The sequence below is a fragment of the Pavona decussata genome, unplaced genomic scaffold (assembly GCF_977016875.1).
Source record: "Pavona decussata unplaced genomic scaffold, jaPavDecu1.1 SCAFFOLD_237, whole genome shotgun sequence".
Classification (NCBI taxonomy): Eukaryota; Metazoa; Cnidaria; class Anthozoa; order Scleractinia; family Agariciidae; genus Pavona; species Pavona decussata.
In genome coordinates, this window is record NW_028145642.1 from 1,499,434 (window position 1) to 1,512,641 (window position 13,208).

Consider the following 13,208-nt stretch of genomic DNA (forward strand, 5'->3'; position numbering starts at 1 on the left):
TGGGTAGGGTTAAATTAACAAAATATATTTAATCATGATTTATTCTAGTGTAAAAAATGTGCGTGAGAGTCAGAGGCAATTTTAACTGGGTAACTTTTGTATCCATAGGAAATAAAATTTGACATTTTACATTTGCAGTTGTTTGACTTTAAATATTGTGATCAACAAACAAAAATTAAGCACTCAGAAACTGAAATAAATGCCGGTATTCCAAAGGTGTTTAGGGTTCCAGAATTTCAGCCTAAAAGAAGCAAGTTCGTATGGCACAAAAATATCATGTATTTAGTCACCATCAAATTTACGTTGGGACACTCAAATGGCCCAAAACAAAATATAATAAACAACTTGGATATGCTGGAAAGCACTTGGCTGCCTGGATGAGATAAGTTTGACTGTCAGTTGGGTTTCCCAATTTACAGCATTGTAACCAGAATAAAAAATACGTGCCATACCATCCTTGGGTTTGACTACACTTTCACCATCAGAACCAATGCAATCATTAATGATTAGACTCTTCAAAATCAACCGTTTTGGGTATAAATCATTTTTACCTGCAGTTTTCCTGTTCATTTCACCCAACACAATGTAAACTTTATTATGCATTTCTCTGCAATGCATGACAATTTTGTTGAACGGTTGTGATATTCAGCAAATCAAACCACTCCTGACAGTAATCTGAAATAAGGCAACCCAGAGAAAAAAGCTAAAAGCAACCAAGCCAAGAATCCTGGGGCCAGATGCACAAATCCCTTCTATTGATAAAAGTTAAGATGTGTCTTAAGGACGGTGCCTACTTTAGTTACTGCACATACGTTCTGCGCATCTCGAGATACTTGGGTTTCCTATGGGTGGTGCTTACTGATACAGGGATATTTTTGCGTGGTTTAAAACTATGCAGACAAAGCAGAACTTGGCAAGTGCTCTTGGTATCCAAAAAGAAAATTTGGGTTAACCATGCATTTTTCAGAAATAGTAAAGCTTCAATTTAGAAAAAAATGCCATACATTTCTTTGTATTTTACTGTTTTTAGAATTATTATTGCTCCATATCTCTAAAAAAAAAGCGTGTTTACCCCCATTTTCCTTATTAGTAGGCACTGTCCTTAAGTATTGTTTCTTAATAAAGCCTATTGTTGGAATAACAGACTAATGTTTAGAAACATACTTGGGTTACATCTTAATTTAGGAAGGATTCGTCAATCTGGTCCCTGAACTATTTGTACCTGAAGGTCCCTGAAGTACTACCACTACTTTATTGTTTGCTCTCCTTTACTTATTGTGAGCCAGGGAAGCTTATGAACTGAATATGGTGGATTGAAGTTCAAAAACAAGGAAAGAGATACCAGTAGGACTATATCAATATTCACAGAGAACCCCCACTGGCAAATCGCCATATGCCACCAATCTGCTGCCATTTAAGGGACCTTCAGATTTGACTCCCAGTACAAGATTGAGTACAAGTACAACTTCAAATCTAGTTTGCGTGGCTTATGTAACTGCTTGTCACACCATTCTTGTTCCTATGGTCTCCTTATCTCCTGATAAGCAACAGGAAGGAGTGAGAGTTCTGGGGATGTGTCTGATTTGACTTTTGAAAGTTGTACTCGTAGTCAATCTCGTAATCGTATTCTGATCTGAAGGTCTCTATTGTTGCCACTGCAGTGGAGGAGGCCAAGTGAAGAATTATGCACAATTCGTTGACTGTAATAATTACAGAAATTATCTATACCTCTCACAGTAGGGATTAGAAATTCCAATGAGTGGGGGGTTTCAAAGGCCATAAAATTTAGAGGAAAGTACAAAGCTTTACTGGAATTTCTACAGGGGTAGGGGGCTAAGGAAAAAAATCCCTTCTGTGGGAGAGGGACGGTATCAATGTTTCCTGGAACTACACATTATTTAACTTTCCTCAGTTGTGACAAAATAAAATCAGACCGATCAACAAACAGGAAGACATTAATTTTATAACAAGTTTTTTATATCAATATAATTCAAACTTTTGTACATTTGTAAGGAGAAATAAATACAGTAGTTGTTAAAATGTATCTTTCACATTCCTTGACCCTTCATTTTATCTGCTAATGGTCCAACCTCCATGAACACTGCCATCTGACGCTGATTGAGATTCATCCACTTTGTACTACAAGTGTCAATGCACGACTGCTGTTAGAAAAAATAAAAATGGAGGCAGGCATTTTAGTCAAATTCTTCACTAGGAACGATTAAATTCAGCCTAATCCCCATTAATGATGTAAGCAACTAAACATTTCATTGGAATCACCCTCCTGTAGGACAACTGAATGTACAACACAGTAGGTTTGAATGAATCACACCACCAAAACAGGGCCCATTACAGCAGATAAGGAGTGATTTACAGTAACATATATGAAATATGAAAGCAAGTACTAATTCCATCTAATAATAAAATAAAAGGGACTGGTCAAAAAGTACAGGGTAGGGTGGGCCAGAGCAGAGAGGGGTTGGGTCATCAGTTTTTGAGCCCTTACATCATCTTGAATACCATAACATGATAAAACAAAAGAGAGAAAGGCAGAGTAACTCGTTTGAAAGCAGAATTTCAGTCCTTAAGAAAAGAGAACAAGTTTGACTTAGCGTCAGCTCAAATTCAGTTGTCAGGAGCCATAGGCAGTGTATCCACTAGCAAAGACAGAAGTGGCTCTGAATCGAGTGTCAGCAGCTCAGAAGCAAGTGAGACTGTGTTCTACAGGAATTTGGGGTGATACATGCCTTGATGACATAATTTTCAACCTTCACTTAAGGGATGTTCAGTCAGTTTTGTACAAAAAAGACCAGAAATGTGTTTTATTTTATCCACCACATCTCCAAATGAAGGGGTGCCTGGAAAAAAGGTTTCCTTCTCCTTCCGACTGTTTGCCTTATATTCACTAGTGAAACAAAAGGAGAATTTGACCTTACATCAAAAGTCACTTAGGGCCTTGCTCCATGTACCCCTTCAAATTATGCTCCAGCCCTGACCCCCACCCCTTTACCTTTTGACCAGTCCCTAAATGAAAAGAAAAGGCTTTGCAAACCTTAGCAATTATATGAGGAGAGTTTGAAATTCTATTTGTACAGTTATTACGGCCTTTTTTAGGATAAAAAGAAACAATAGTAAGACTGGGGCTATTTTTGTAACTGAATCAGTACTAGCCATGATTGATATGTTTTGCTCTGATTGATTTTGTTATTTAACAAGAAAATGACTGACCTCCTCTGCAGTAACTTTGCGATAATTCAAATTTGTCACACAGGCAAGAAAACAGTTCTGAGTCAGCTTGTTGTATAACTGCAGGAATTCTCTGTACTGGAGGAAAAAAGTTGTTGTCATTTACCTACTGGGAAGCAACACTGTCATGTATTAATCTATTGTGCGTCCGCTGGCCGCTGAATTGCCAGATTAGCTTTGCTAATGGCAATTATGCTAATTAAAGATTAAAGATGTCTCTTTTCCCAAATTAATGTAACTACATCCTCTTAGAGGATCCCTCTGTTAATCACTCTTGTGGCATTGGCATCCTCATAAAAGATTGATCTTTTATACTTGGGGCATTGCAAAATATATCATTATTAAGGTTCCCTTTTCCTACCCTTCCATGCACTTACAATGACCTGCATGTAATTCTCCAATGAGTCCAATGGTATAGCTAGCCTTTAATTAAGCCATTAAGCTTAGGGAAGGCGAATAACTGAGGGTTTTTTTTCCAGAATTACCAGAAGACTGTAATTCCTAAACTGTTTTCAATGCTTCCTATGCAAAATAAAATTGTACTGATGAATGGAAAACTGAAGGGACCGTGACAATGATCACTTGAGATCCTTTGAGGACTACGACAGGTTTGCTATGATATATAAAAGTGGAACCTGTTTCATGTAATCAGTATTGCTCCGCCATGGTCTACCAACCTTAACCCAGCTTTACTGAAAAAGCGAGAAATAATCACAAAATACTTACATTTCGAGCTGCTAGATCGTCTGCTATGAACCTTTCCATGGAAGAGCACTCTAAGTCGCTTGGTCAAATTCCGGACAAATTTCCTGGCACTATCCCACTTAGCTACCCCAGCTCAACAATAAATTGGTGGCGAAAAATCGCAGACGAGAAAAACAAATTTTGGGGGATTATTGAAACAAACAGATTATCTCATGCTTCCACCTTTTAAAGATTTGTGGAAATCATGGGGCTAGAAAGTGGGTAAAGTGTCGCACGTTGTAAACACATAACAGGTGAGGTGGGAGTTACATGAAGTACATACCGGGAGTTGGGTTCGGCGCATTAGTCCTTCATGTAAAACGACTTATATTGTCCTCAACTTACAGTGAATGGTCCACTTTCACAACTTATCAGAGCCCGCCTGACTGGGAGCGAGATTGTAGTAGAGCCTACTTTACTTATACTTATATGTATGCTTATGCTTACTTGCTTAGTATACTTTACTTGCTTGGTATACCTCACTTGCTTGGTGGACTTGAATTACTTGGTTAAATATGCAATTTACTTGGTTGGTGTACTTTACTTACTGGTCGCCATTAATATTTTATTGATTAAGGCTACATTGGTGACTATGCCCAACCTGAGTACTTGAGTACAGTTTAACACACACTCGATGTGTGAATTTGTATAATTTATTTGTCTGCAAATATCTTTATTGTAGGTGAAGTAAAAAAAAAATGTTTTTGATATAATTTTCATATTTCCCTCGCAACATGTCACAAAACCACCTTTTCTTTCTCTGTAAGTTTTACTCCTGACTTTTTGCAAAGGCTCTTAGATTTGATTCAAAAAAAGGAAGTGACATCATGATCAAGAGGATACTGCTTTTATTTACAAATTATTAATAATTACAACCTTTTAAACAAATATGGTGAAACCTTGCCTAGTTCCTAGGCCTCTCTCTGTCTTTCATCTCAGTCAATCCGTTTCGAAACCTATACTTGTGTAAATAACCTTTCAGAGTTAAATTGCTTTTTTTGTTTTAACAAATAAAGGCCTGTGCTACTCCTGTGTGTTTGTAATGGGTTTGGAGGATTTAATAGAGCCTTGTATTCAAACATCATGTCCCAGTTGTTCAAAGAATGGATAACTCTATCTAGTATCCAGTGGATAAATCGCTATCCAGCGGATAAAATGTAATCCAACCAATACACTTTATCAGCTGGATAGCGACTTATCCATTGGATTAAGTTAGCCATTGTTTCAACAACTGGGGCCATATGTTTAACATCAAAGATCATTCTGCGTGATGAGTTCTGTTTCTCCTACTTTTTAAATCTCTTCATTTTGAATATAAACTCTTATTCTGTGTGCTTAACAATGGTGTTTTTGTGTTTTCAATGCAATATTCAGTGCACATAGCCGGGGCGTTTCAGCTGGGTTTGGTTTGGCTGTGCATGATACTGGCTTCCCTTTCTTGTTGAGATTGTGCAATGATAGGACACAAGTTTGCACAAGCTAAATTTAAAAAGGATAAATCACTATGTCTTGCCACGCAGGCTTGTCATTCTTTATTTACATAGTTGGAAAGCAATCAAAAGGTAAAGAGATTAATCAATATATATACTGTTTGAAAGTTGAAACATACTAAACGACACACTAAAAATAAATGAAAAAAAAACAACAAATAAATATAGAAATAAACAAATAAATAAATAAATGAAATTAATAAAACTGAGAAACAGTGGCGTCGAATTCAAGCCCATCGGATAAAAAAACTTAAACCCTCCCCTTGACAGGCAACTTTTGTTTGTATGAAGCTGCAATTTCAAGAACGCTATTTAGTGGTTATCTAGGCTGGATAAACACAAACTCTGCCATTTTTTACATCTTCGGTTTCTTCACTCACGGGTTTGTTTACATTTACAAAAAATCATGGCCGTGAACTGTTTTGGAGGTGGTTGTGAGGGATGGTAGTGATTTCAAAAATGAGGAAAGTGATAATGAACTTGACAACAACGATCGGTGAAAGTGAATTACAACTGATTGGCGAGTTGGAGTCCTTTGCCTTTGGACAAAGAGATTTTCTCTGCAGGATCGGTTCGACCCTCACCGCCTTGTGAAATGCCCCCGGGGGGGGTACTCCCCTATATGGGCTATAAGGGGACGTGCCGCTGGATAGGGTATGGATTTTGGCCCCTCTGTCCTGTACAGGGTATATAATTTCAAGCGAGTCTGTCCCGGACCCGTCCTAGACAGGGTATGGTTGCAAGACTGTTGTCGAGTATTTGGCAATCTGAAATCAGAGACGCTAGTCTGCATTTATTTTAGTGAACAATGCTTCACGTCAATTGAGTTTCCACTTAAGGTTCACCGCTGTTAATGCGAAATTTTGAGGTTTTTCGCCATCACTTCTAGGAAGAGTATTATTCTATCTGTTGTGATTGGTATTCGCGATTCAATGCGTGGAACATCACGTTCGGTAAGTGACAGTGGGCCTTTAAATGTTATTACTATTACCAATAAACACTTGTGTAACACAAGAGCTAGATGTTGTCTTCTGTCCTAAATAGGGTCTTAAAATTGAAGACATTGTCCTACACAGGGTAGGTATTTAAGGTTATTTTTGTCCTAAACAGGGTCAGGGTTTCAAACCCCCAGCGGCACCCCTATACCCAAACATGGGTCAAGTGCCCCCCCCCCCCCCCCCCCCCCCCGGGGGAAATGCCTTCACAGCTTTGAAGTAGGGACTTAGTATTTATTAACCTTCATTTGGAAAGGGATCCATGTAAAGTTTTATTTAGAGAGAATTGGTGATTTTCCGAACCAGTGTTCCCGGTTTTAGCACATGCCCTTTTCATCCAGATACAGAATGAAATATAAAAATGTCCAGGAAGACAGTAGCAATGTAGTTGTTAACAAAGGACAGGATAACTTTCTTATCATTCAGCTACATTGTTCTCAGAAGCTAAGGAATTAGTTTTCTTGAGCAAACACGCAGTTTTGTAAGGCGGGTTGATCGGTTCCTGAGTGGGTGACAGTGACTGATATTTTTTCTGTTCAGTTGTGAGTGGGTATGTTTGGTCTGAGTCATATGCACTGAGGTCTCCACATGCCATGAACGGGATAATCATCTTGTTCACTCCTTCAAGGCTACAAAATAAAATGAATATAAGAGTATAGAAATGGGAAGTGATTCAAGAAAAAATAGAGTGTTATCCAAACAAAGACTCTTTGGTTTGATACGTTAAGTGACTTTAAAAGATAGTCGGAAGTCTTTGGGAACTCAGAAATAATATTATTTGAACAAGCAGCCCCTAACTTAGTGCAACAGAGTCCCAAAAAGAACATCAACGAACACAATTTTGAGATGGAAAAGAATGACTTATAGGTTGACTTATGACTCGTCTGAGAAGAGTTATAAGTTGAATTAATTATAACTCATCTCCAAAAGTTTGTCACTTTTTGTTTAACAAGCACAAAACATGTACCATTTTGTTTAATTAGCAAAAGTTACATGTTTAATAAACATAAAGAGTTGCCTTTCTTGCTTAATAAGCAAAAAATAGTGTCTTCTTTGTTTAATAAGCAAACTTGATGTGTTAAACTAGCTTATTAAGTAGAAAAGACTGCACTTTTGTGTACTAAACATGAAAAATTGAGTCCGGAAACAATCTGACTGATGTTTCTTAGATTTCTCAGAACTTACTCACAACACAAAAAACTTCAAATCACGTGCCTTTTAGAGAGAGGGTACCCAGAGGGTTTTAACCAAAGGACGATTTCAAAAGTGACGTTTGAAGACAGAAACCTAGCACTCCAAAAACAACAAAGAAAACAAAAAAAATCTTGCCTCTTGTAATAATATTATATGAAATGCCATCCAGCAGTGCCTAATCTAAAACCAGTGCTCATGAACAATTGGAATCTTACTAGACAGCAACCTCTAGTAAGAGAAATATACAGACACCCACTCCTGATATCATACAAATGGGACATCCTCTAAAAAAGATACCAACAAAATTAAAAAAGGCTAAAACATGTGCAAGGGAGTGGCGCAGGCATATCACTCTTTATCTACAAAGTAAGCTTGTTTCCGTTCTTCACCTTGAATTGTTGGACTCCAGGTTTTCAGTCTCCTGTCGGTCGTGTCCATTTAATTTGGTAACGTTGTCCAGTGAGCTAACTTATAAGTCACCTTATAAGTTGCCTTAGATGAGTTATAAGACAGTCGGCTTAAAAGTTGACTTGTAAGCTGCCTTAGATGAGTTATAAGTCAACCTATCACTCGTCTCAGATGAGATATCAGTCGACCTATAAGTCATCATGGATGAGATCTTACAGGTTGTCTTAGATGAGTTATAAGTTGATTTATAAGTCATTCTCTTCCATCTCAATTTTTTTTCTTTTTTTGATGCCCTTTTGGGGGTTCCTGACTGACTGGTGGGGCACAATAGTTATTAGAACCTGAATGATAGCTTTATAAAAGCAACTGCTACAAGATACCAGTAACAGCTGATTTGAATGCAAGACGTACATGTAGCAGAAAATATTATCACTGCCTGACAACATGTTTAATACCCGATTGAAAATTTACACCTTTGTGGAAACACTAAAAAACAAATCTATAATGAAGAAGAAAAAACAGAAACAAAATTTTGAATGCCTACAAAATGCCTGGGCCCAGTTATTTAAAGCCTGATTAAGCTAATCCTAGGTTAAAGTGAGCTTTGCTTTGAGATTAGTAATAATTACTACTCAATAAAGATTCTTCCAAAAGATATTTGTTGCTCAGTTTTGACTTAGACTTTTCAATACCATTAGCTTGAAGTTAGCTTTCAAAAACACCGGAGTGAGATGAAAAGCTAACAACCCAGACCTGACCTCTACTGTACACATTTTAGGATGCTATGAGAGAATGTTTGGTTGATAACCACATAATTACAAAAGAAAAGCAGACCTTTAATCTAAGAGGCTGAGGAATGCAAAAGATTTAAGAGTCAAGTCCCAGTAAGTTCACTTGGTAAGCAGTGTCTCAAAAAAATTATGAAAAATGACCATCATTATGAAATTGTGCCCAGTCCTAAAAATAGTTTGACCAACCTTTTGAACTGGCTTGGATCACTCAGCAAAGGGTTCAACATTGTTGGTGTATATCCAGATGGTGGAGAGTAATCCTGACAGACAACAAAAGACTCAATGCTGGAATTTCGACTACTTCTTGGCTTACAAATGGTCACAGTAGGGAAAAACACCTTGAGTTGACTATACAGAAGGTCAACATCTTTTCCTCTAAATATTTTGGCCACAAAGTTTCCTCCTTGTTTGAGGACATGAGTGGTGATATTAAGTGCTGCCAGTAGGAGTTGTCCTTGAATATATTCATCAATATCATGAAGCCCAGTGACATCCGGAGCACCATCACAAATAACTAAATCTGCAACCTGCCCTTCAAAGTGGCTGATGATTTCATGGGCGGTTGAGATCTACAGGTATAAAAGCATACATTCAAGTTAAATGATTGAAAAGAAACAATAACAAGTGGGAAAGTGGGATGGAGTGGTATTATTCAGTTATAAACTGCACTGTTGTTTTGGCAAACAGACTTTTTTTGCCTTATTTTGAACATTTAGGGTGACTATGGGGAGGGGGGGGGAGAGGAACTCCACATGGGCTATATGGGGAGGTACTGCCTAAAAGCAGTGCCCTTTTTACCATCTTAGTGTATATGCAAAGTGTAGCAAAATTTACAATTTTAGTATTTGAAACAAGTAACATTTTCTGGAAGAAATATAATTGGCTGCGTGAAAACATTTTTCTCTGTGAACTTTGCTTATGTGCCATGGAAATTAATTTTAAAATATTGAAACATTTTTAAACTTTATATTTTATAACAAACTTGTTGAATATTATTTTTGTTCATTTGTAGCCTTTGGAGTGGTTGGCTTCCAAAGGTGAAAAAATAAAAAAATATATCTTTGGCCAGGGTGGGATTTCAATGTGAAATCATAATTTTGCTCACCATATTTCTTACCAATTTTGCTACATGTATTTAACCATAATTTGCCTTGTGGCATCAAACTATCCAGTGCCCACGGCACAACAATTTTAAACACCCAATTGACAAAAGACTTTGAACCGCCCAAAAAACCACATGAATGAGCCTGGAAAACCCTCAGACGCTCCTCCATTGCACTTTCTCCTTCCATTTTGTGCAAAATCATTCACTTTAGGTTTACTGGTCTTTTCACTTGCATTAAAGCTGTTCCTATAATTCCACTGACGGATGCTGGGTAGGTTCAGAGGTGGAACTGGTCCATAATGTTGTCAGTTATAAGGCAGATTCTTTGCTTTCTGCAAATGTGTTGTTTTAATTTGCCAGTACGTAAAAACTTGTCTTATAAATTTTGTCAAAATTGAACCCCAATTAATAAGAGCTTGTTTTTTTTAAACCTCTGCACTAATATTTAGGACATTAAAGGACATATAAAGGCCTGGCTACACCAGGTCTTTAATTTGAGCCATATCGTTGGCTTGTTCATTGTTGTAAGAGCTTACATCAGCTCACACATGCACATTTCTTAAAGCTCACACCATCAGTGTGTATGGAAGCTTGAAATCCTAGAGAGACACCTCAAAGTGATTTGAGTCGTATATTAAAGCAATTGCACCCAGAAGTGTAAGGTCAATGGCAATCTTCCTCAGGCAAAACAACTCACTTGTGGAGTTCCCCAGGGATTGATCCTAAAGCCCCTGATTTTTCTCTTATGTATTTTATGCATTAATGACCTCCCAAATTGCTTGTAATGAGAAAGGCTGTTCCTAGGATGCATGGTGATGGCACCAGTATAGCCTGGGTGCTTCTGATCTTTAAATGACTATGAACATGAAATTATGAACAATGAACTAAAAAACTTATTAATCTTATAAAACATTGGCTCATGGCTAACAAGTTAAGACTGAATACTGCTCAAACCAAACTTATGTTGATCATTGGTCTTAATGGGTTCTTATTAATGGGTTTGAACTGCTTTGAACTGCTTTGAACTGCTTTGAACTTTGATTATAACTCAACACCATACATTACAGTCTGTTGAGTGCAACGATATCACTAAGCTTCATGTCAGGATATTCTGCACAACATTTGCTCTGGGGAATGTTCAAAAGTCAATCACTGCAGAAAGTATCAACATCAATGCTTCAAATAAACAAAACAAAAGGAGCTAGTTACAGCAGGAGATGTTCATTGATACATGTATGTGTTCCTCCTAGTGATGCATTTTAAAAAGAACACATTCACTATGTTGTTTATGATTTTGTCAAAAGGTCTTGCTAGCAGCAGGCTACTAAAAAGTTTTAAGAAGAAGACGACACTTTTAAGTTTTGAAAGAACCAACTGTCATTGTTAGTTACACTGTGAGAGTGAATTTCACAGTGTAACTGACGATAACAGTTGGTTCTGTCGAAACATGTTTTCAAACTTTAAAGTGACAGTTGTATTCTTCTTAAAACACATTCACAGGGTGTCAAGCACTTTAGGGGTCCAAAAGTGTAGGAATATACGACTCAACGACCTGAAAAATATAGGACAAAACCCACCAAAACTGCAAAAATACAGGACTAATCCGGCAGTAACTTATAGGCTCAATGTAAGGTTCTTTATTTTATAAAGACTCTCTAGATATACCGTTCATTTACTATGCTGCCAAAATTGAAAACCAACAAAAGAAAGACGTTAACCAAGTTATTTGGCATGCAAGATCAATAACAAGGGCAATCTTGCATTACTTTCAGTTCAACAATGGTTGACAATATTAACAGGCTTGAGTCCAAAACTCAGTACTGACACTTTCTGTAAATGCAGGTCAGTAACAAAGAAATGGATTTACTGACAAAAACACTTAGAATTACAAAATTAGGCCAAATAAAAGCCAACTTGAACACAAGTCACTGTTCTGGATGCACTCAGACATACAGTATGCCTTCAGGTCAGCTAAAGTATTCGTAAATTATTTTATGGTTAACGCCTTCAGCACTGCTGTTAGGTTGTCTTGGTTATCTTCCTAACGTTGGATTTCTTCTTGACCCCCCACAGTCAACCCACAATCCGTTGCACATCAACAAAAGCTAAGAGAAAGAGTAACAAAGTTTGCACTCTGAGGTGTTGCAAATGGATCTTTGTTTCATGAAAATCTCCTGAATTGTGGATTTCAAACACTAATACAACGTTTAGTTAATTTTCTAAATAATTCTTGAATATTTTTTGAAAGGCTTAAAATAGAGGAAAATATAGGATTTTTCCTCAATTTATAGGACTTTATAGGACAACTCTGAAAAAATGGGATTTTATTTTTTTTTTAAAGGAATATAGGACTCACTTGACACCCTGCATTTACTGTTTTTATGTTGTCAGCAGGCCAGCATTCCAGCAGAATATGGTTTCAAATAGTTATTCTTTTTGGACTGGCTATTTCAACTGCAAAGAGTTTGGAGGGGAGGGGGTGGGGAAACATGTATCACTAGCAGCCATATTTGAGGACTCAAACTCAAATCCCAAGTCATGCCAAGTGATGTGAGTGGGGAAACACAAATCACAGGTAAACACATATCACTGTTATCACTATGACACCGGTTTGTGATTTCACGGGAGGGGGTAAGGCACTGCTGGTAATAATAGGTTGACTGCATGTGACGTCATGGCGGCCATGTTGGTGGTGTGGAACAATAAGATTTTTCTCTTCTGGGAGTTAACTTCTATTTTTATGCAAACTATGTGAGCAATTTTTTGTTTGTTTTGGCACCAACATGGCGGTATTGCAATCCACCTATTGATTCATAAGAGATGCACGCTCGGGCTTGTCATCGGATTGAGGGCATGGACTAAAATTATTGAGGATTTGAGTCATACTTACTTTCGTGATATCTCCTTGAATTTGTATAACACCAGGGAGAGGAGCCATTGCTTGTAAATCAACCGCTACAATCTTCACTTTGTCCTTGTCATGTGGACGCTCTTCGATTAATTTTCTGCTTAACACCTGGCTCCAGCTCCCGGGAGCAGCGCATAAGTCCACTACACGGTTTACACCATTAAACAAATCAAAATCGTCGTTAAGTTGCAATAGTTTATAAGCACTTCTAGCTCTCCATCCTTCTTCTTTGGCAAGTCTATAATAAATGTCTCTTTTATCTTTCGATGAGCGTCCCATTATGTCTACCGTGTGACCTTTGGTGGTACAGTACGTTTCGAATACATG

At 37.5% G+C, this 13,208-nt stretch overlaps 2 protein-coding genes across 4 annotated transcripts; both read right to left on the reverse strand.

The window, feature by feature from the left end:
- Positions 1 to 1,942: 1,942 nt before the first annotated feature.
- Positions 1,943 to 4,350, reverse strand: LOC146457830 (mitochondrial import inner membrane translocase subunit Tim10 B-like). Of its 2 annotated transcripts, none has more exons than XM_085091514.1 (3): positions 3,973 to 4,350; positions 3,229 to 3,324; positions 1,943 to 2,159 (listed from the first exon to the last, which is right to left on the reverse strand). In XM_085091514.1, exons 1-3 carry the CDS (start codon positions 4,009 to 4,011, stop codon positions 2,049 to 2,051), a joined length of 246 nt encoding a protein of 81 aa, XP_084947640.1. In that variant the 5' UTR covers positions 4,012 to 4,350; the 3' UTR covers positions 1,943 to 2,048. The 2 variants fall into 2 exon arrangements, with proteins under 2 accessions (XP_084947640.1, XP_084947639.1); XM_085091513.1 differs by having other exon boundaries at positions 1,943 to 2,162; positions 3,973 to 4,288.
- Positions 4,351 to 4,821: 471 nt separating this feature from the next.
- Positions 4,822 to 13,205, reverse strand: LOC146457831 (tRNA (cytidine(32)/guanosine(34)-2'-O)-methyltransferase-like). Of its 2 annotated transcripts, XR_014858382.1 has the most exons (4): positions 12,864 to 13,205; positions 9,055 to 9,437; positions 5,186 to 7,104; positions 4,822 to 5,129 (listed from the first exon to the last, which is right to left on the reverse strand). XR_014858382.1 is itself a non-coding variant. In XM_085091509.1 (3 exons), the coding sequence occupies exons 1-3, from the start codon at positions 13,158 to 13,160 to the stop codon at positions 6,894 to 6,896; spliced, it is 891 nt and encodes a 296-aa protein (XP_084947635.1). In that variant the 5' UTR covers positions 13,161 to 13,205; the 3' UTR covers positions 4,822 to 6,893. The 2 variants fall into 2 exon arrangements, 1 of the variants encoding a protein (XP_084947635.1); XM_085091509.1 differs by having other exon boundaries at positions 4,822 to 7,104.
- Between the last annotated feature and the right edge of the window lie 3 nt (positions 13,206 to 13,208).